Here is a 24,166-nt window from a genome sequence, read left to right as displayed (position 1 = left end):
TAAAGTACATAAAAATCTCTAAATATGCATTATTTTATTTAATTATTAAATAAAATGCCTTTTCACAAAGACAAAAAAAAACTTCAATAAAACGTATTTTTCTGACTTGCAAGTGGATATAACTCTAAACCGCGATCTCTCTTTATGCATCATCAAATTTTTGAGTTTATAAAAATACGTCAACTTTGGATTGTCTCTCTAAGCTTTGGTTGGTTAAAAAATACACTTGTGTTTTTTCATTTAATATATCAAATTTGCATTTTTCGCTTCTTATTTGCTCAAATTATACGTTTGTTTTTACAATTATAGAAAATATTTTACTTTTAACTTTGTTAAGCTGACGTTTTAAGGGGCTTTCTTTAAATAATATTTATGAAATTAATACAATTCTTGCTTTAACTTGACATACGTCTGTTGTTTTTGGTTTTAATACTTAAATTCATTATAATTTGAAATTGCAGTATTCTTGACAGCAGACATACATACACATCCACACACAAGCGTTTCTTTGCTTTTACTTTTTTATATTGATTTCACTTTTTCTAAATTTACTTTTTTACATTTCCGCCCGCTTGTGTCCGCCTTAAGTGCTCCTGCTTCTTATAAAGGAATTTGTACTGCGGATGATCCTTGGTATAGCGTTCGAACTCATCTTTTATATGAAAAGGAATATATATATAATTAATAAATAATTATAATGGTAAAAAATGCAAACTCACCAAATGAAATGCAGCCTTTGTTCGTGCTATCGATGGCAAAGAATAATGCATCGCACTTTTCCGGCGTCATTTTGCCCGTGTGCCGCAGTATGCGTGCGAAGCTTTGACGTGTAATACGTTGCGTTGACTCCGTGTACAGCTGAGGGTTATAAATTAATATTATGCATCAAACACAGGGGCTAACACCCAACATTCTTTTATAACTCCAAATAAAGCGTATGAGTTAGTAATGAGATATGTTTTTTTACGAGATTCAACGCCTAGTCCATCAATAAACCACGATCATATTTGTAAATTCTCTATCGTGTGGTGAATGTAAATGTGGTAATATGAATGCAGTGTTTAGTGTAGTATTACTCCCACATGGGGTAGTTAGAAAGATTGGAAGGCAACGGAGCCATGTTAGTTATATTCATGATTCGTAATTACTCCGATCTAGTCTTAAGTTATGTTTAAACGCGGTACATTCAAAACTTAAAAAAATGTCATATATCTGAAGAAATCGTAGGAATTGAAAGAATAGGTAAAAGTTTTGACAAATGCAATTCTAACGGTATACAATTAAAATTAATTTAGGAAGTTATGGGAATTAGAGCGTTCATTATTTAAGAAGTGGCACTGGTGAGCAAAGGACACTGAAGGCCATCCGTGTCTTATAAGAAGTGTATGGAAAATTGCACAGAAAGGGTGTTAAGGTTTTTAAATTTGTTTTTCAAATTAGTCTCTCACACGTTGTTTTCAAGCGTCGGACATCTGTGTGACGTCATTGTGGCGAATTTTACGAAAATGTCTTGGCCTGCATCCTTACAAGATCAAATTAATGCAAGAACTGAAGCCACTTGACCACCAGAATCGTCGGATGTCCGTGAATTGGGCTGAGCAACAACTCGAAAATGATCCGGATTTTCATCAAAAAATCATCTTCAGCGATGAGGCTCGTTTCTGGCTGAATGGCTTCGTCAATAAGCAAAATTTGCGTTATTGGTCAGGTAATCCACACGTACTACATGAGTCACCATTGAAAAAATTGTGCGGTTTAAGGGCTGGCGACGTCACTGAGCCGTATTTTTTCCGTGATAACCAAGACCACCACGTTACTGTGAATGGGAATCGCTACCGCTCAATGATAACTGAATATTTTTGACAATCGATTTATTGAAAACCAAGTTTCTACATTAGTAGAAAATTTCCTCAAATACGTTAGTTCATGAAAGATTGAAAGATATGCTCTGTGAAGCTTGAAAATATTTAATGTTGACAGCCGAATTTTTTCTAGTTAATCATAAAGCACAAAATTATAAAGAAATTGCCCACAATATGCTGACAAATTTTAAGATTCTAAAAGCAAATATGAGTATCAAGTTACGCTATCCGCAATAGTAAATATATGTAATAGTAAAGGTATAAAGGTTAATGGAATCGTCCAAAAGCAGATTATTGCTGATCGTTAAAATAAGATTATCAACTCGCAAATTATAAAAGAAAAGCTCATAACAGCCGTTTAATTGATAAATATGTTTTTGACATTTTCTCCGTATTTACTTCGAACACAATACTTTCATGAATTGTAAGCACAAAATCGAGAAAAACGAGAATATTATTCAAGTTGATTGGAGCAAAATTGACAAAATTACGAGTTTTGTGACGTATATACAACGAAAAACTATTTTTTTCTTAGATATGTTCGAATAATGGCAATAGTCACATTTTTTAATATATGTATAATATTTTTCGCAAACATTCTCCATACAATTCTTCGAATGTATTACTATAATATATCATTGATTGTAATAAAGCGATTTTAACTATACATATGTATATATTTATAGCAATTACAAGTATATAGGCCTAAATAGTTCAAATTAGTTAAGGGCAACAGTTTGCAGGCAGTATTGGAACAATATGTTTTCTTTTCATATTCGCATAAATTAAATTGTATTAATTCATAACAGGTCTCTATTAAAAATATATATGAATCGAAAATGTGCTTTCAAAAACTCCGTAAGCAAGCTGTTATCAGCTCAGCAAAAGTTAGAGAGTTGCGAATCGAACACACATCTGACATAAATTAAGTAATTTTTCATAAAAATAATCTAGATGGAATAAAAAGAGATTGTAAAACATACAACTTTATAAATTTGTTACTGCTCACTCATTGTATTACAGAATTATTACCGAGAAGGAATACACACTAATTATACTTCCATGAATACCGTTCAATTGAAGTTTACACAAAGTTATCTGCAATTCTGAAACATATTTGCAAATGTACACACCACATAACAAAAACTACAAACTAAATTTAGTAAAAGAGACTTTCACTATGGATTTCATACGTTCATCCCGAAATGCACAAATACGTATGAAAATTGAGATCAAAAGCTAAATTAACGGGAAATAAATATAAACATACAAGCGTTGATTAAAAAACTTTACCGAAATACGAATATTAAATTTTCTATTACAAACCCCTATCTGAGTCGGGGTTTAATTTTTTTTACAATTTTTTAATATTTTTTTTTTTTCAATTTTAATCTTCAAATTGTTTTAATGATTAGAAATGTAGACAGAATGAGGTGTCAATAAAAATATAATAAAATAAAATAAAAAATAAAAGGTTTTTCACTTACAGTAGCTATGGCGCGCAGAAACACGATAATCTCTTCGTTCTTTAGTTTACAAAACTGTGAGCATAAAAGAAAACTCTTCAAATTGACTGTATACCTGTGATGCTGCAAAAGGAATAAGAGCGAATGAAACAGGATATCTAAAAAAACGGTATTTACAAATCTTACATGATCTAGTAATGCAAAAAGCTGGAGTAATTGCGAATTTTTGGGGTCGATCCGCAGCAATTCAGCAAAGGTGAATATGTCTAAACGGTCAGTATTGTTTATGCTAAGAAAGTCAGCAACTAATTCTTGATCACGCACGGAATCTGGGAGAAAACTGCAAAATGGAAATTGGGATAAAGCAAAATAAGCGATTGGTAAAAAAAATGTTAACATAAATATTAAAATACAAATTAAAGTAGCATAAGTTAAAATAAGCTGAGTTAAAAATAATTAAATTATTATAATTTTAATTTAAAAAAGTTAGTATCCGAACTACAGAATTTCATAAAAGAAATATAGGTTATGAAAGATGATAACTTGAAATCGAAGTATCTATTTTAGCTTTATTCGACTTAAGGGGTCAGTAGGGTAATCTTTTTTCAAAATTTTATTTTTTTTTTTTTGCATTTTCTGTTCCCTTATACCCTTAGAATTAATGTAGAACCCCACTTTACTATTGGAAGGTTTCGAAAAAGGCCCAAAAATAATAATACCGCTCGACGTTCGGTGCGCTCGGAGTGCACACCTCAAACTTTAAATGCGTTTCTCAAAACACACTTTTTCAAACTGGCGGACATGATTCCGGTCGAACCACTCAACCGATTTGCTTATTTTTTTTTTTAATATTCACAAAACGCCTGGCTATCGTCCCTACTAGATTCACAATTTTTTTTATAATTTATTGACAATGTTATGACAAAATTTATGTAAAAAACATTAAAAAAAAAAAAGTTAATTACTTTTTTATTTATTAACATTTTTTCATGATTGTAGTAAGAACGATAACCATTCACATACTTTTTAAGAATAAATTGGGTTTTTTTGTGTTTCAGATGATCTAAACATGAGAAGTCGTGTCCGCCAGCCATTTCTCCGACAGATGTCATCAAAAAATTCCAAAAAAAATTGTTTATATACTCCACGATATACATACCTCATGATATGTGAAAAAAGTTCTGTTGTAGAATAAAAATTTCTATGACAAAAAAAATGTCAAAAAAACAGGTCAGATTACCCTACTGACTGAAGCTACTTTTAAAAATTGTCACAGAAATAAAATTGATTATTATGTGATAAAAAGCTTTTTTGCATTTTGTATTGAGAATCAACAAAGTATACGTCATGCAACTACTCAAACTTACCCCAAATTGTAAAGCACTCGTTCAATTTCGATAATATCGCCAGGGAAGGGCACTCGCATATCTTTGGCACGACTCATTGTAATCACATCTTCGAAAGAGTATTCTGACGTTGGCACACCAAGCGCTCTGATAGGTAGAAAGAATGATGAAAAAAGTGAACAAATTAATGCAAATTCAAAATGTGCGAAAATAAGTAAATGTATGTTAACTCGGATCTCACACTTACTTGGCCATAACATCTCGCACATTTTTCGCATATAAATTTGCATCAGCCTTTTCCTCCTCTGACGGTGTGTATACGGGTAAAAATTCGATTTCACAACGACTATAGAATTGCGCCATTGTCATCCAAAGCAGTTTCAGACTAAAGAGCAAATAAAATCAATTGAGAATATTAGATATATATTGGATATCCAGATAGGGAATTAAAGGGTTAAATTTTAATCTAATTATTCGACATATTGAGGATTCTGTAACTTTAAACGCTTTTCAAAGAGAGGGAAGTATTTCTATGAGAAGATTTTTAAACTTAGAAATAAACTCTGTGGTTCGACGTATGATGAAAAACCACCTCCATAAACTCTCTGTGTTTCTTGAACCATTTTCGACTAAAACATTTATATAAGGCCGTTGTTGGAGGAAAACTCTTTATAATCGATTAGACTGACGAATGCACTAACTCAATTTAATCAAATTTAAGTCTAAAAAAATAATTAGTTAATTAACATTTTTATGTCAGTTTCACCAAATATAACAAAAAAATAACTTAACTTCGATTTTCTTGTAAGAACTTGGTTTTGATTGGTCAATTTGTATGGCAGCTATATGCTACAGTGACTCGAACTGAACAATTTCTACGGAGATTGCACCGTTGCCTGGGACAATAACTCATGCCAAATTTCGAGAAGATATCTCGTCAAATGACAAAGTTTTCCAATAAAAACTTGATTTTTATCGGTCAGTTTGTATGGTAGCTATATGATACAGTGGTCTGATTTGCATGATTTCTTCAGAGATTATATCGTTACCTAGGCTAATAATTCGTGCCAATTTTCGTGAAAATATCTGGTCAAATTAAAAATTTTTCTATACAAAACTTAATTTTTATACTTCTGTTTGTGTGGCAACTATAAGCTATAGTAGTTCGATCTGAACAATTTGTTCGGATATTATGCCCTTGCTTCGGAAAGTGATCCATGCCAAATTTCGTGAAGACATCTGGACAAATTAAAAATTTTCTATACAAAACTTAATTTGGTCCTTCTGTTTGTATGACAGCTATATGCTATAGTTGTCCGATCTGAACAATTTGTTCGGATATTATGCCCTTGTTAAGGATAATGATCCATGCCAAATTTCGTAAAGATATCTGCGCAAATAAACAAGTTTCTCATACAAGGACTTGGTTTTGATGTTGCAGTTTGTATGGCAGTTATATGTCATAATGGTCCGATATGGACAGATCCGACATATGAGCAGCTTCTTGAAGAGAAAAGGACGCGAACAAAATTTCAAACCGATATCGCAAAAACTGAAGGGCTAGTTCGTACAAACATACGGACATCAGCTCGCCATGCTGATCATTTATTTAGATATATACATTCTTCATAGAGTCTCCGACGTTTTCTTTTGGCCATAAAAATTATCAGAGTGGCAGATTTAAATTCTTAAGACACCTCAAATAATAAATAATATATATTTTACAGGGTCTCGGATATTGCCTTCTGGGTGTTACTAACTTCCTGGCAAAATTAATGTACCCGATTCATGGTTTAAAAATTTAAATACAACGATGAAAAAATATGAAATTTAAAGCGGGTTAAATTATTTTGAGCATACTTACACGCCTGGGCCGTCCCAAGTCCACGTGAATGAATCATATTTGTTAGGGTACTTGAGCAATACTGGTTGGACAGGTACACCTGGATAGAAAGCACCAGGCTTAAATTTAATCAAGGCCTTGCGATTGGTACACGTGCCCTCCGAAAAAATAACAACTTGTGGCCACTCCTCTTCAGAGCGTGCACGCTCTACAATCTCACGTATGGTGTTCTGCCGAGAATTCGGATCCTCGCGTTGCACATAAATGGGTTGCGCGAAATTGATGATTTCTTTGGAATGAAAAAAAAAGTATTTCGTCAAGAAAAAATCCATAATTTTTAGTGGTGTGGCGAACTTACTGCCCAACAGTGGTATATCGGAGGTCTCACGCTTCGCCACAATCGATGGTGGACCAGTTGCTACCACAATGATCGAATCGACATAGGAAGAGTGCGGCGCCACCACCATGATGGGTGCTTGCTTCGGTGACGCACGTTCGCCAGTCAATTTGACATGATGAAATGTTCCGGCAGCGAAGAGTGTACGCATTGCACCGGAGGTGATTCGTTGAAACTGCCTGAAATGTGGCAAATACGTAAAAACGTGCAATAAAGATTTGAAATTTAGTGTTTTCCATATGTTTACCTTCGCCAGCCGGTTATAGGTCTCGCCTTTAAATCGTCGAGTGTGAGGCCGTACAGGCCGATGCAGGCGAACATCCATGCGGATAGAAGTGAGAGAAGACAGCCGAACACGCGAATCGGCATTAAAAGCACTGTTAGCACGTAAATCTGCAAACGAAAACAATAGAAATTTTGTAAACAAAATATAAATAAACTTGGTAAACACCCACATTTTGCTTGAATCTAAAATACACTTAATGATTTACAATCAGTTGTTCGAAAGAATGCAGCTTAGCGCAGAAGCAAAACATTGGTTGCAATAATTTTAGATTGATTGGGTGATTCCTAGAACACTCGACAACGATAAGATAATTTTTTTGTTTACTTTTTACTTAAGCACTTCGAACCCACGGAGGTGCTCAAAAGACAAAAGCTCTTGGACTAAATCAAAATTTAAATTAGGCACACAAATTGTCGAAAGAGAGAAAATTGTCGGAGAAGAGCAACCCTGCTAGAGAAAGTTATACCATCTGATCAAATTGGACCCGGACTAACAAAATAAAACTATATTTTCACATATTTTAATATAAATCTTTATTATCGCCTTCAAAATAGGCTCCTCAGCCAGAATAGGCTGAGCAAGGCAAGCCAGCTTTCCTTGTATGCTTCGAAAAGAAGCTTTCAAAAAAGGGGAAAATTACTGAGGGTCTCAACTTGCCTTAGGATCAGTGTTAATATTACCGAAGTGTGGAAAAAAGATCTCACTACTGTAACCAGAGGAAACTGTTTTTTTTTTGTAGAGGCAAAAATGTACCGAGTTGACGTTCCTTGGTCGGATAAAAATCCCTTCCGATTACGTAGACCCGACTGTTGTGGTATCGGCAGAGAAGAGAGGAAACTATCAACAAAGGCGGAGTCATATCGTTATATCTCTACATTTCTCAGTGGTGAAGACCCTTAAGGCTGTTATTACTCCTAACCTTTACACAGCACTTGAGCTAAGATATAATGTGAAACAACTACTAAAGTACCTAGCAATATAAAAAGGCAATAACTCCTGGCCTACAACAAAATCCATTAACTATTTTTGTCGAACGTTTTGAAGAAGGTCAATCCTGCAACAATACAGACAGATTTATGTACATACATAACAGATCAATTGACAAGACCCCGACCTGACACATACATATGTATATGGCGTTACTAAAATTAAATACATATGATTTTAAGGTAGCCCTAACCTTCAAACTTCGCATGCATAAATTTGACAGCTGTCGGATTGTTAGTTTGTGAATTATGCCATTTAAAGCAACTTTTCTTATTGCGAAAAAATGGATAAGGAGGAATTTCGCGTGCTGAAAATATTGCTTTGAAAGGAAAAATACGGTTGCAGCAAAAACATGACTTGGTGACGAGGTTCCGGACACTGACACAGAAAAATCAGCCATCAAGGATTAGTGTGCTAAGTTTAAACGTAGGGAAATAAGCACAGAAGAAGGTGACTGCAATGGAAGCCCAAAAGAGGTTGTTACCGACGAAAACATTAAAAAAAAGTTCACAAAATAATTTTGGATGACCGTTAAGTGAAGTTGTACGAGATAGCAAGCACTCTAAAAATATCATGTAATCATATTATTCACGAATATTCGAGTATGACAAAGCTCTGTGCTAAGTTGGTGCCGCGAGAGCTCACTTTTGATCAAAGACAACTACGATTTGATGATTCGGAGCAGTGTTTGAAGATTTACCAGCATAAAAAACCTTATATTTTGCGCAGGTATGTGACAATGAATGAAACATGGCTTCATCATTTCACTCTGAAGTTCAATCGACAGTCATCCGAGTGGACTGCACACGATGCGCCCGCTCCAAAGTGTGAAAAACGCAAGAGTCGTCTGGCAGGAACCATCAACAACGATTTTTAGGTAGCGTCATTGGACAGTTTGAAGAACAAAATCACCGAAAAATGGTCACATTTTAAGAAAAATAAAATGCTGTGCCACCAAGACAATGGCCTATCGTCAGAGAAAACAATGGCACAAATCCATGATTTGGGCTTCGAATTGCTTCGGCATCCACCGTATTCTCATATTTTCTAGATCTGGCCACAACGACTATTTCCTGTTCTCAGATTTCAAAAAAATGCTCGCTAGGAAGAAATTTTCGTCGAATGAGTGGGAGATCGCTGAAACTAAGGCATATTTTGAAGCAAAGCACTAATCGTATGGAAGCTATATGCTATAGTAATCCGATCTGAACAATTTTTTCGGAGATTACATTGTTACCTTAGAAAATAATCTATACTAAATTTGGTGAAGATACATTGTCAAATGTGAAAGTTTTCCATACAAGAACTTGATTCCGATCGTTCAGTTTATATGGCAGCTATATGTTATAGTGGTCCGATATCGGCCGTTCCGACAAATGAGCAGCTTCTTGAAGAGAAAATGATTGCAAAATTTCAAAACGATATCTTAAAAACTGAGGGACTAGTTCGTATATATAAAGACGGACAGACAGACAGACGGACATGGTTAAATCGACTCAGCTCAACATACTGATCATTTATATATATATACTTTATAGGGTCTCCGACGCTTCTTTCTGGGTGTTACAAACATCGTGACAAACTTAATATACCCTCTTCAGGGTATAAAAATATTGCCAAAATAATCTGATTTATTATGGTAGGCCGAGCACTTGACCTGTTATGTGCACGGAGCAAGGTCCTTGTAATAAGTTTTACAGACACGCTTCTTTACCACCAAAGAGAATCTCAAACGACAACTACAGAATTATGACCAGGGACGCTCGTCATTATTCCCACTAAGACAACCAGTATTTTGATGAACTTTCATCACCATCCATTTTTGGATGGCGTCAGTTTTGATGCCTTGATAATTTATGAAGAGATTTAATACACCAACCCAACTAACTTAAGCATATTCAAAAGATTTAAGAAATTTGTAAATAACAAAATGAGTTCGTCAATGTGGTGGGTGGGTGTATTTCGCATTTTTTTTAAATAAATTAAACAATATACGTATAAATAGCTATTCTACACGTATGTACATATCTACGTTCGTAAATAATTTAAAGAAATGACAATCATTCATGCAAAACAATTTTTTAACACATACATACCTGTACATATGTATATACATATATACAAGTTTACAACGGTAAATAATTGTATAATTTTTTTCATGGAAAATTACATACATAAATATTATTCCATTGATTGCAAACCAAATTGCTCAATTTCTGAAACAGAAAAATTACTCATCGATAAGAAACACATGCACACGTACATATGTATATGTAAATAAAATTATAATACATAGTTGCAGTTAACGGAAAAAATACTAAAAAACTAAAGTAATATAAATAAAATGAAATAATTACCACAAAACTGTGCTAATAATTATTTATATCGAAGGCGTTGAACTTTAAAAAAAGCATGCGATATTCCCTTTATGAAAAAAATTTTTTGTACGATAAAGGCCCTACATATTAATAAGAAGAACAATCATTGCTTAACTAATTTCAATGAATTATAAATATATCAAAAAATTATGAGGAATTTCGGCGGTCAAATTAAATCCGAAATTTCGCCAAAAAAGTAGTAAAATATTTTTTCATATTTTTTTTTTCAAACTGAATATTGTCGTTTTATAAAATTAGTATTTAGTTGCATGACCTTTATTCTTTAGTATTGCAGCACAACGTCGTGACACTAAGTCAACAAGTTTTTGACATCTTTCGATGGAGAAGACTCCCATGCGTTCTTCATAGTTGCGCTACCGACTCCTTGACATCAGTCCACAAATTTTCAATTGGATTAATGTCAGGGGATTGTGGCGGCCATTCCATTACCTTGACATTCCTTTCATCAAACCACCTTTTAGCACCTTCGAAGTCTTTTTCCAACATGCCATTGTAGACAAACGGCACTTTTGGAATGTGGGCACTCAGGTCGTGATCGCGTAACCGCCGGCGTACAGTTTAAATGCTCGCAGTTACATTAAAGGCATCTTTTATCTCTGTAGCAGCCGCAAAAGAAAACTGCATTGAGTATCTGGTTATGGAATTGACTTTTCTCACTGACATTGCTGGCTTCGTTCCACGTTTTTTATTACTTGGTTCATTCATGACAGCGTGAAGTACCATTGTGAGTGAGCAACCAATAATATTTTCGACTTCGACATAAGTTTTGCGCTCAGAAAGCAATTTTTTTATCAGGACGCACTTCTAGGGCATACAATTCTTTTTTTTCGACATTGCTAATTGAAGAACAGTAAAATTTTAACATTAAACCAAAAACTTCAATTAAATAATTTCATCTCACCGTTATTTTTAATTTTTCACAAAAATTTTCAGATAATTTTAATTTTCCAAACACGTCTTTCACACACTACTAAGATTATGACTGACCGAAAACGCTTTTTAAATAAAAAAAGTCCCGCAATTGTAACAAAAAGAACAAGCTAAGCGAAACAAGACGTTGGATGTTTTCATGTTAACATCTGAAGCTAACGGATTTTAAAGTGAATCAATGGACGAAAACACTCCATGCTCTGAAAGTATTCGGCACAGTACCCGCCGGGGGAAGCAGAGGAAGGAAAAGATCTCCACTCCGTTGGAAAGACAAGGTGGAGAATGACCTGGCTTCGCCCGGAATCTCAATTGCGAAAAGAAGAAACGACTGACACACTAATGTTACCCGCCTATAACCGCGTAAGCGGTGTCTACGCCAGTAAAGAAGAGGCAAAATGTACCTCACATACCATCAACAATCTATATATAGTAAAGTCAGCCGGTTGGTCGAAATTTCTGATATTAGTTACATAGGTTCTAAAGTCAAGTTTTCACCCAAATTTATCCATTATAGGCATAAAGATACACTGTTATTAGAAAAATATGCTATTTCGTATCTTCATTGAGTGCTTAGTAATGGTACTTTATACGTTTAATGACGTTTTGTGGGCGTAGCAGTGGTCAGATTACGCCAAACTACGAACTTTTTTTTACTAAGGAACACACATAGCAATTTTCATCAAGATATCCCAATTTTTACTCAAGCTACAGCTTGCGCAGACAGACGGACGGTCAGAGTCCGTTGTGGTTTTACGTGTGATCCTGCTGTCGACAGACTCACTCCACGGCGCTCAAAAGCACAGCGGATCAAAATAACGCGTTGATCAGCGCTCTGAGAATGCTAAGCATTTTCAGTACCAATTGGCAGTGTGGCATGGACACACTAACTGCTTTGGGTCCGGCACCCGGTTGCAATGCAACTTCACACTCAACTGACAAGGTCAGTTCTTCCCGCATTTGGGTTTTAACCGCAACCACCACGAATCTCCACAAAGGGCCAAACCCAATGAGCAGATTGGAGTTACCTCCAAGGGCTACTGCTCCCCGTGGTACCAGAATTAAGTCTCCGGTCAGACCTCGTAGCCAAAGCTACTACCAGTTGAGCTTCCATACGGCTCTGGACTGGTAGCCAGGATATTAGTCGCCTCTTACGACAGGCATGCCTTACCACGGGTATATTCGGTTTCCCCCCCGAACCCAAGGGGGTCCCCCCTACCCGCAGGGTGAAGACGGACGGACAGGTAAATAGTCGCTCTGATTTAAACTCGTTTTGTCATGATCATTTATATATGCATATTAATTTTTGGTGTTACAAACAACCGCCAGTCAAGCCCAAATAGCCCTATGTCACCTATTAGGTGATGAATAAAGGATTTACGCATATGAGCCCGAAAGTAAACAGCAGTTGACTGTATGTGGCTATAAGTGGTTGTCGTTTCTTTAAAAAAAATTCTAAATATCGCAACCATACCACTAGAACAATGCAGAACAGTAAATTCTGAGTGGTACACAACGATTAGCTTGCCATAAGTTTTTCTAAAAATCAGGAAAACCAACCGCCGAAGACTGAAATAACTTCATACGGGGTCTTTTGCTACCCCGAAAATTGGTTCAAACGTATGCAAACGTATATATTGATCTTAATGGAGAAAAGCAATAAAAATTAAAATTACATGGGGAGTCGGCCTCGCAAAAACACATTTTATAAGAAATGTATTGTTACGAGATCAACTCAAGACAGCCGCCGCAATTAGGGACTAAACAAGAGTTTAAATTTGTGTTCGATGAATTCGGAGATGTCTGACTCAAAATAAGCTTTATTGGAAAACAGCTCACACACACACAGGGACACCGAATCTGTCTGATCGTGTTCGCTAGAACTCATCTCGCATGGAATGGCTCAAATAATGTAAAAAAAAATAATATTACGTATTATGGACAGACGAAATCAAGGTTAATTTAGTGATGTGACAGTAAATGTTGAATATGATGTTCGAAAAATTCAGCATTTTACCGCAAAACTGCGAAAACTTTTAAGCACGGATGTAGAAACATTATGATATGGGGACGGGTCTCCTGGTAGGGCGAGGGACCTTTGAATTAAATAAAAGAAAGGTGGAACAGATTTATTTATGTCCGCATACTCAATGATACGGTTAAGCTCCTTTTTACAGAATGTTAGACGCCTCTAAAGTGTAAACAAGACACCCCAAATATACAACGGCTCATTCAAATCCGAAATAGAGAACTTATGAAGAACTTGTAAAGATTAGCAGCGTCAGGTCGAAAACAACAAGGAAGAATTGTGGAGAAATATCCAAGAAGTTTGGTATCATTTGACTACCTGTGCGGTCCTAGTGGATTCAATGCCAAAAAGATGCTGTGCCGAAAAAGAAAATTTATTCCACTAAATATTGCATATTCACGAAATCGAATCTTCTGTTTTAAACATATTTATAAATTGTTTGAAATTTTTTAATTTTTTTGTCCACTTCCGATATGGTTCAGCTTACCATTTAAGAGCTCATATTTTTACACTGATTTTTTTATCCTCTCCCAACAAAGTTGCTAAGGAGAGTACTATAGTTTTGTTCACATAACGGTTGTTTGTAAGTCCTAAAACTAAAAGAGTCAGATATAGGGTTATATATACCAAAGTGATCAGGGTGACGAGTAGAGTCGAAATCCGGATGTCTGTCTGTCCGTCCGTGCAAGCTGTAACTGGAGTAAAAATTGAGATATAATGATGAAACTTGGTACACGTATTTCTTGGCTCCATAAGAAGGTTAATTCGAAGATGGGAAAAATCGGCCCGCTGCCACGCCCACAAAATGGCGGAAACCGAAAACTTATAAAGTGTCATAACTAAGCCATAAATAAAGATATTAAAGTGAAATTTGGCACAAAGGATCGCATTAGGGAGGGGCATATTTGGACGTAATTTTTTTGGAAAAATGGGCGTGGCCCCGCCCCTTACTAAGTTTTTTGTACATATCTCGGAAACTACTATAGCTATGTCAACCAAACTCTATAGAGTCGTTTCCCTCAGGCATTTCCATATACAGTTCAAAAATGGAAGAAATCGGTTAATAACCACGCCCACCTCACATGCAAAGGTTATGTTGAAAATCACTAAAAGTGCGTTAACGGACTAACAAAAAACGTCAGAAACACTCAATTTTACGGAAAAAGTGGCAGAAGGAAGCTGCACCCAGGCTTTTTTTTTTAAATTGAAAATGGGCGTGGCGTCGCCCACTTATGGACCAAAAACCATATCTCAGGAACTACTAATCTAATTAATTTTAAATTAAAATGACGGATAATGAAATCTCGATTATCACTTTATCATGCGAGAGTATAAAATGTTCGGTGACACCGAACTTAGCCCTTCCTTACTTGTATTATTTTACTATTATATTATTATATCCTTAATTTTTATCAAACCAATGTAAATTAAGTTTGAAAATGAAATCCCTGTATGGAAAACTTTTTTGTGGTAGTCATGTAAGAAAAAGAGCTGGGAAAACACCAAGGCCTGTAAAAGTACAAAAAAAATTAAAGTCATGCAACTCAACCTGAATCACTGTGAGGCTGCACAAGATCATCTTAAGCAGAAGGTTTACGAGAAAGAGGTCGATGTAGCTACTATCAGCGAACAATATAAATATATAAGCGACGCTACATGGATCCCGACAACACGAACAAAGCTGCCATATGAGCATGTGGGGGGAAAACCGTTTCAGAACAAACCGCTACTAGGGCAATCTTTTTACACCCGAGCAAATTTTTTGGGATTAACTTCTATAGCTGTCCCATACCGCCAAATATACCGCAGATTGATTTTGACAAAAGGACGAACTGGTCAGAGAAATTTTATCTACTACGAGAGATATGATCGCAGGCGATTTCAATGCATGGGCGATGGAGTGGGGTAGCATCTGTACAAATAGGCGTGCTCTACTAAAGGCATTCTCGTCGTTAGACATGGCGTTATTGAACATTGGAAATCAGAATACATTCGAGAAGAACGGTCGGGGCTTCGTTATCGATATAACCTGCGCTAGCAGTTCTCTGGCGCGGACAACAAGTTAGCAGGGGTGCGAACTATATACACACAGTAACCTTCATGCTATTATGTTTGAAATCGAACACTCAGTGCACAACCGAAGGAGTATGCCCTCTAAGACTGTACAAAGAAAAGGATGGAAATAGAAATCCTGGACGTCGAACTCTTTAAACTCTTTAGATGGTAATCTAACATTTGCGGAAGACATAGATCGGCAGGCGGAGATCCTAGTGATGCACGTTAGTAAAGCATGTGAGGCTTCTATGAGTAGGAAGAAAAATGCATGTTTACTGGTGGAATGAAGAGATCGAAAGGAATGCCACAAAGCGAGGAGAAGGTGTCAAAGGAGGCAGGGATTCGCAGAGTATACGCAATTAAGCGAATGCTTTAAAAGAAGACGATCTTAGAAAAGGTATTAAAAAAAGTAAATCCTGCTGCTTTAAAAAACTTTGCGGAAAAAGTGATGAAAACCCATGGGGTGATGCTTGCAAGCTGGTAATGGCGAAAATCGGAGGTGGCAAAGGACAAGCACCATTGTGCCCAGAAAATCGTTGTGGAAACTCTATTCCTCGCACAGCCCCTAAAGAATCGAACGGCTCGAGCGCAAGAACCTGTTGAAACGGAAGACACTATCGTCACTGATGTGGGCGTAGTAGAAACGGCGAAAAGATTTGGCAATGCCACAGCACCAGGCGTGAATGGTATTCCAAATAAGGCTCTAAAGATTGACATTAAGCACAATTCGAGACCTTTTGCTGAATTGTTTAAAGGTCTGTCTGACAACCAATACGGATTCCGCTAACAGAGATCAACCACTGGCTCCATATCATAAGTGCACTAGAACGTAACGAAACCCCGGATTTCTTGGTTAAGATTATATTCAGCTACCTGTCTGACCGGCTGTTACTGTATGATACAAATAACGGGCCAAAACCATATGCGGCAACGAGCGGAGTCCCACAAGGTTGTGTGCTTGACACATTGTTGTGGAACGTATTGTACGATGGGTTGCTCCGTCTCCCACTCCCGAAGCAGGTATACGCATATGTGAATGTAAAAACATAATCGGCCTACTAAGCGTACTATTCGCAACACCATTATTACTGGAAAGTATTTGACCGAATAGACCACGTTCAGCACGCAGTGAAAAAAATAGCAACCCTAGCTGTGAGTGTACACGAAGAACGTGGTGAGTGTACACGAAGAACGTGGTGAGTCGATTCGGCGTTGTTTGCAGCAACTTGCCGTTTTTGGGACGAATAGCATTCTAAAGAGATTCAAGAGCTGCCATTTCATCCAGAAAAAACAGCGGTTGTGTGGTTTATGGGCCGGTGGAATCGACCGTTAACGCGCCACGATAATCGACTATTTGATACCTGAAATTAAAGCTCGTGATCTCGGCGACATGTGAGACTGTTCTTATTTTTTTGCCGAACACTGTATGTATGTATAGCATATACAAGTATATATATATTTATGTACTTATGCATCCTAAAAAAATGTTTTTAAAAATAAGATGTGGAAAAAAAATCAACTATCAAAAGTAAATCCTATAGATATGAGCATATCTACTATATGTAGACGTACATATACTCGTACATACATACATATATGTACATACATGTTTGGTGGTTTAGCTCGTGGCGCAGTAAATACATACAGGAGTCTTGTTTTATTTTTAAGAATATATCATCAGACTATATAAATATATGTACATAAACATGTGTGTGCAAATTTTTCTTTGCGCCTCGGCCAGCCGGCGTACACACGTGTAGATATGTATGTATTTGCACAATAAATGTCGACATTGAAAACAGCAGTGAAAGACAAAAAACAGAGACAATTTTAAACAAAAAAAAAAAATAAAAAAATTTGAACTCAATAAACAAGCGCAAATTAAATGCAGAATACCGCCTATCGGTATGGTAATCGGTGAATCCTCGAAGGGCAGCGTAATCGGACTTTAACATTGCAACAACGGTGGCTGAGACGCTGAATGCAGTCAAGTGCATGAGTCGTAGGTGGATATTTGCATACTTAATGCAAGAAATTTGGGTCAAATACGTAAAAGCAAATTTCATAATAATTTAACGCCCTTTTCATTTCATTTCAATGACCGACATTTCTTTTTTTTTGCGGTCTTGGACTTGAATGTCTGAAGAGATCAAGTTGTTTTGTATTTTTGGCGATTACAATTTAAACGATTTTTTATTTTCAAACCCAAAAGTACAAGATAAAGGTGTTTATATGAATATATGTAACTCCGAGGTGGGTACCAAAATAAAGCAATAGATTTCATAATATATTCTTCTTCTTTATTGGCGTAGACACCGGAAGAATGGAGTCATGTTTAGAATATCACGCCAGTGAGGAAAGTTCTCTGCGGGTCATTCATTTGGGAATGGCCAGAAACGATTCTTTTACGTATGGCTCAAGCAGCTCACGATTTCCGGTCGTAGATCAAGTATCCTCTGGGTAGTCTGCTTTATCAGAAGCACAACAAGCACAAAAGTTGGAATGGCACAAAGCTTTCAGTGAGGGTTCTGAAGTCAAAAAGTAAAACACAAAAAAAAAAAATATAATAGATTCCACAGTATTACTCCTATGGCAGGGTGGACGGGATGTTAACAGTTTTTCCCTGTTGCAGTCGGAATTTATTTAGTTAAGACCCGACTTTATATTTAGCTGTTCGTTGCTTCTCAATAGCGTAGCATTCAAAATGGAAGTTTACTATGATTGGGGGTACAAAACAGGTTACATCAAAGTGTGATGCGACCTGTGCCTTGGATCAGCCTGGCTGGGGGTCCTCTAATAGCCTCATCTTGAACAGAGCTTACAGATACCTTCGTAATAAGATAGTCTTAGACATTATTTCTAAGGAAAGTGAACAAAACATTTTCCAGTAACAACTAACAAGCATTCTGACCGGGAAATTGTTTCAGTTTTATTAAAAACACAAGTCTACGTGTGGTACAAAGTCTTCAAAGACGATCGAGAGATCGTTGAAGACATGCCTCGTTCTGGACGACCTCCGACTTCAACTGATGAAAATATTAAAAAGTGAAGGTATCGTCAGGCTAATGTTGGAGAGATGGCAAGAGTCCGTTCGAGTAATTCGGTGGATATTTTGGGTATTAAACCCATTCTTCCTCGGCTCGGCCCGATAAAGCTGAAATTCAAAAAGATTGCTGTCAACAGGTCTCTTTGGATATGCTTGATCGTGAGAATTCCGACCCCACATTCATAGAGAGCATTATAACTGCCGATGAGATATGGATTTATGAGTTTGACATGCAAACAAGTCAACAATTATCGGAATGGAGGGAAACCCCGAGCCGACACCAAAAAAAAAAAAACTAAACCACGCCAAAGCCGCTAAAAAATCAAGATGATGCTCATTGCTCTTTCGATATGCGTGGTTTGGTGCATCATGAACTTGTTGCGGAGAGACAGACGGCCAATATGCAGTTCTATTTGGCCGTATTGAGGCGTTTGCGTGAGAATATCTATCGAAATGGGCGAAATTGTGGAAGAACAATTCATAGATTTTGCACGATGATAATGCACCATCGCATCGAACCACGATTGTGACCGAATTTGAAGCCAAAAACGCAATGAGTACAATGTGATTTTTTCTTGTTCCCCTAACTGAAATTGCCGATCCGTGGAACAAATAATAATAAAAGATAAAACGAAATTCGCTGAAGGAGCTGGCTCCATCCCAAAAGCGCTTATGAAGTGTTTCGAGGATTGGAAAAATCGTTGGCATAAGTGTATTATATCTGACGAGTTTTGTTTGGTTTGTTTTGTTTACAATTACCCGTTACTTTTTTGTCATAATGTGCATAACATACATCGGATTCTAATGGTTCTAAGCAGACTTTTAACGACCGATGGATATTAGAAGTTCCACAAATTCTCTCAGAAATTTCAGCAGTGCTCCCAATCGACCAAAAATAGCAACGAAAATCATCATGAGTCTCAGCGAATACTTAAACATCTTAAAGCAAAATAATAGGTAAACTCCGAGTTAGAGACCTATTTCCGTGTATTTCTCGATAGTGATTATAAAATAAATAGTAAAATCGCTCTTTGATCAAAAAATGGAACACCGATAGCCAAGTCTAACAAGTCAGAACGGATTTTCATCCGGTCAAGGACCGTCAACTCTGCTGCATTTCCCAAAATTGTTGGGAAACAAACTTCAAAAAGAAATAAGCAGTATGAAGCAAGTAATTTAATGAGGTAGACAATAAAGTAGACCCTTCCAATTGATAAACACTGATAACTACTGATGCCATCATTTTAGTGAACTGAGTGAAAAAATAGCAGAGTATATTATTAGCACATGTATCGTATTCATGAGACAACAGACGCACCAAGTGGTCTCACATTAGGTGGTCGAACACTTAAACCGTTTGTTTAGCTAAATTGCATGCACTGTTTAGCTATCAATCGGGATTTACGTGCTTTAGCGAGCTTACCAGATGTTACTAGTTTTGCTCCAAAAAAAAAAAATATAAATAAATAAACAAGAACGAAAAACGAGAGTGAAAACAAAATGAAGCAGAAAACGACAAATCGTATGATCTGATGATGCTATATCTAATTTAAATACATTAGTGCAAATTTGTGTTAAGCACTCACTCATTAGTTGCCAGCGAGGCCATGACAGATACGTCATGTGGAAGTATGACGAAGTCGGAATATATGTTTACACTCGCATTAAAGTCCGAGTGCGAGTTAATGATGTCAATGATAATGTCACTGGTGAACTTTTGAATCTCTAGAATAAATTTGTCTACTAAATATATGTATGTAAATACCAACCAGTGATGAAAATTTGTAAGGTTTCGTTGATTTCGAAATATGAAGATAAGAGAGGAAATTTTTAATCAGGAAACTCAGGCTTTCTTGATTTCGAAATATGAAGATAAAATCGGAAATGTTTCTCCAAGAAACTCAAGCTTCGTTGATTTCGAAATATGAAGATAAGAGAGGAAATATTTCTCGAGGAAACTCAAGATTTAAAGAAAATAATCAAATAATGAATTTTCGTTATGCAATCACTTCTTTCGAACATAAGTTAAATAGAACATATTGTATAACCGCCTTTTGAAAAATAAAACCTTATCATGCGGATTCGAAAGTCGAATTGCAGCTATTTGAGACTCTTTGGATACAATCAGAGAAATCCGTTGTCTCATCAACAGCTCATTGTATTTTTTGGTCTGAATTTTATTAACATGGCATAAACCATTTTTTTTTTTTGTAAGTTTAACACAAAATTTTATATATGCTCTTTTTAAAAAAATTGAATAACTGGACACTATTTTTTTATTGAAATGACTGTAACTTTAACATCTCTCACCCTATTTACATGAAGTTAGCGAGTTTGGAATAGGAGAATAATGGTGGAAATCTCAATTTAAAAAGCCGCATACGGTTATTTTCCAAACAAACCTAGTAGCAGGTGGGGTTTTTTCTACCCACAGTTCGAAAATACCTACATATGTTATCATTACTTAATTATACGTTCTGAATAAACTTTTATGTTAGTCACTGTGTTTTTACGGCATTACAATATATAGAAATTTGCATACACATATACCACAGAACATTTCAAAACAATGCTTAGGAGTCAATTAATCAACGACTGGACTTTAATATTTTCACTTTCTAACGACAACTTTGATGAATTTTGCAATAAATTACAAACAACTTCTGGAAAAACAAACAAAACAAATTCGATCACTCACTTATTTTTTTAACATGCAACTTACATACATACATATGTATGTATATGCACCACATTTACAACAAAAACATTATCATAAAACATCTACCAATAATAATTAACATTATTAAAACGTACTCACCTTTGCTAAATCGATGTTATTCTCGATTTGTAAACGATGAACAAATGGATTTATGTAATTGTATCCGGTTGATGACCAAGCATCTTCCTCAGAATCTGTTTTTTCCATTGTGTGATTTAAATCTGTGCTATTCACATCATTGGAAATGTGACCATCGGCTTCGGCATCGTTGGATGCCGCGTTATTACGCTTACTTTTAAATGCTGATGTTGTCATACTCTTGTGGTGGGGTCACTGGTGGTGGGATATTATTTTACTTTACTTTATTCTTTTTCTGACCGGAACAATGTTTCCTGTCCCTTAATTAGTTTATGCTAGTATAGCATATACACACTGACTAGACCGATAACCGAATAAATTAGTTTGCAGAAGATTTCAATTAGAAATGGTTTTTGTTTTTCTCAATATCTTTGTTATCTGTTTTGTGTTAATTTTTTGCGACGCGTCAGCACATGTCTCTTTACGGCATTCACTTCCACGCTAATGTTAATTACTTTCTCTTATTTTTTAAGCAAAGCTGGCGAATGGTGATTCAAAGGCGTCGTCACGCCAACCGACTCTTGGATACTGATTACTTTGAATTGCGTTGGTGTCAACTATTGCTAGCAATGTTACACTTGGTGAGCGACGCTTTGAGTATGTTGACTTCTGAATGGCGCTTGCGCGCTCAGCTATTGAGCGTGAAGCACTCGATCTGACTATGCTTGCTCACAAATTTCGCGCTTACTGAATGCTCCTCAGTTGGTCTACTATATCGGACCGTTTACTCCGTCGGTTGATACAAACATTTACTCTGGCGTTGATTCGTACCGCTTTTAATTTGTTTTGTGGTTTTCGGTGCCAGCGCGATTATTTGTTCATGTATGTGAGGAGCAACTTTTTCATGCAAACAGCGTCTGAAATTTAAAGAAGAGTTATCAATTTGAAAAGTAAAAATAAGTAAATAGGTACAAACAACTAAGATAGTAGAGTTTTGGTAGATATTAATAATATTAATAACTTTTTTAATCCTAAAACACACCATTCTGTTCAAAAGGTTCCACCCATGTCAAATTTTACTATGGATGTTATAAAATTTAGTATCTTGGTTTAATTTCATAGTTATAAACAATTTAGAAAATATTTTCAATTACAAAAACATCCAAGACGTTTTTATATAATTATGAAAATAAACGAATATTAGAAACAAAGCTAGCTTCGGCTACACTGAAGCTATAATACCCTTCACATGTGCATTTTTTATACCATAAGAGGGCATAAGAGGGTATACACATATCTTTAAAACGGCAAAATTACGTCATGGGTGTGAATCTCGAATAATTATACAATCTTCAACAATATGACATTACTTGGACCTAAGTGCATACATACTAACCTAAAAAATTTGATATATTTTCAAAATAAAGACAGATGTAGTAAAACTGATAAGCTTACAAAAAAACGACAGAGAATAAATGAAAAAATCATATGTTTTTACTCATTTATTGCGAGCAAATAACTCAAGTTGTCCTACAAAGGCAGATTGTACTATCTACAAGATATTTATAGGGCCAAAATAAAGTTTACCTATTATTTATTTAAACTCACAAGTTGGATTAGCGTCCACACATGTTAGTACATATGTACATCGTTATAAGCTTTTTGTGTCTCATAAAATAGCATCGATTATTTGCAAATAAAATATATGACTTAAGAATTAGCCGACAGGTGCTGTTCAGTCACCTCAGTGCTGGAATGAATTATGATATCTGATTGGGAACTACATATCGCTCATTTGCTGCAAGACCGGCATAAGTCAAAAAAATCGATTTGCCAGAAAACGCGTTAAAAGTTTTCAACTGACTCCAACCTTACACGGAAGACAGGAATCATATTCTCTTCTCAAGCGGAGCATATAAGAGGTATTCATATGAATTTTTCACTCAACATGAAGTATGATATAACGAACAATTCTGCATCCTTAACTCAAAAATCACGTTTTTTGAGTTATGACGACGTTGCAGCAAATGAGCGATATATAGCGAGAGACGTAAACAGATTATTATGGTATAATCAATTATACAATAAAGCTGGCCATCAGGTGAGCTACGAGTAAATTCCATGGTAATGACATAAATATTTAATGTTTACATTTACATACAAATTAAATTTTCCAAAAGTAAAGCACATGTGAATAAGGTTCATAATTGCAGAGAAAGCACAATATCTGCACCGATAATCAGAAACCCATTTTCAAACTGATTGGACAAATGCGGTAAATTTATTTGAATATTTACCATATGTCTTTAACAAACTGTCTTACAATTATATAAATCACTTCTTTCATACACCTTAAATTCAATTTTCGCAAATTAAGAGAAAAGAACCAAACTCCCTACCGCCATTGTAGCCGCAGTGTCGCCAAAATACCCCAACTTTCTTCCACAAAAAGAACAGTACTTAAAAGCTTTATCTTTAAGGCGAATGGAGTTTTTGGAAAAGTTTAAGTTAAATTAGTAATATCCACGGAACTCACCAAATTGTTTAATCTCTTGAATATGATTAAATTATGCTCTGAGATTTTTTTTGCATTCTTTAAAATCAAACACAATTTGCGACATTCTACAAATGTGCCAATCTTTTCCTTTACCTCTTGCGCTTCTTCCTTCTTAAAAATTTGGAAATTTGTGCGTTGCCATATTACATAATTGATTTTAAAAAAATTC

General features: G+C 35.8%; 1 protein-coding gene across 2 annotated transcripts; it reads right to left on the bottom strand.

Annotated features, from left to right (window-relative positions):
• Positions 1 to 517: 517 nt before the first annotated feature.
• LOC120775046 (lysophosphatidylcholine acyltransferase) lies at positions 518 to 24,081 on the bottom strand. 2 transcript variants are annotated; one of them, XM_040105021.1, is made up of 11 exons: positions 23,977 to 24,081; positions 21,462 to 22,357; positions 7,162 to 7,307; positions 6,876 to 7,093; positions 6,539 to 6,806; positions 4,922 to 5,059; positions 4,696 to 4,821; positions 3,515 to 3,668; positions 3,350 to 3,451; positions 720 to 858; positions 518 to 652 (listed from the first exon to the last, which is right to left on the bottom strand). In XM_040105021.1, the coding sequence occupies exons 2-11, from the start codon at positions 21,675 to 21,677 to the stop codon at positions 549 to 551; spliced, it is 1,611 nt and encodes a 536-aa protein (XP_039960955.1). In that variant the 5' UTR covers positions 21,678 to 22,357; positions 23,977 to 24,081; the 3' UTR covers positions 518 to 548. The 2 variants fall into 2 exon arrangements, with proteins under 2 accessions (XP_039960955.1, XP_039960956.1); XM_040105022.1 differs by lacking the exon at positions 23,977 to 24,081 and adding an exon at positions 22,483 to 22,497.
• Positions 24,082 to 24,166: the final 85 nt, after the last annotated feature.

The sequence above is a fragment of the Bactrocera tryoni genome, chromosome 4, assembly GCF_016617805.1.
Source record: "Bactrocera tryoni isolate S06 chromosome 4, CSIRO_BtryS06_freeze2, whole genome shotgun sequence".
Lineage (NCBI taxonomy): Eukaryota > Metazoa > Arthropoda > Insecta > Diptera > Tephritidae > Bactrocera > Bactrocera tryoni.
This window is presented reverse-complemented; position numbering and strand designations above follow the sequence as displayed.

Excerpts from the sequence above, each read along its gene's own strand:
- LOC120775046 (XM_040105021.1), bottom strand. The coding sequence starts at position 21,677 with ATGACAACATCAGCATTTAAAAGTAAGCGTAATAACGCGGCATCCAAC. Across the intron at positions 3,452-3,514 it reads TTTTTGCATTACTAGATCAT|CATCACAGGTATACAGTCAA; the intron begins GTAAGATTTGTA and ends TTCCTTTTGCAG. Across the intron at positions 653-719 it reads CAAAGGCTGCATTTCATTTG|ATGAGTTCGAACGCTATACC; the intron begins GTGAGTTTGCAT and ends TTCATATAAAAG.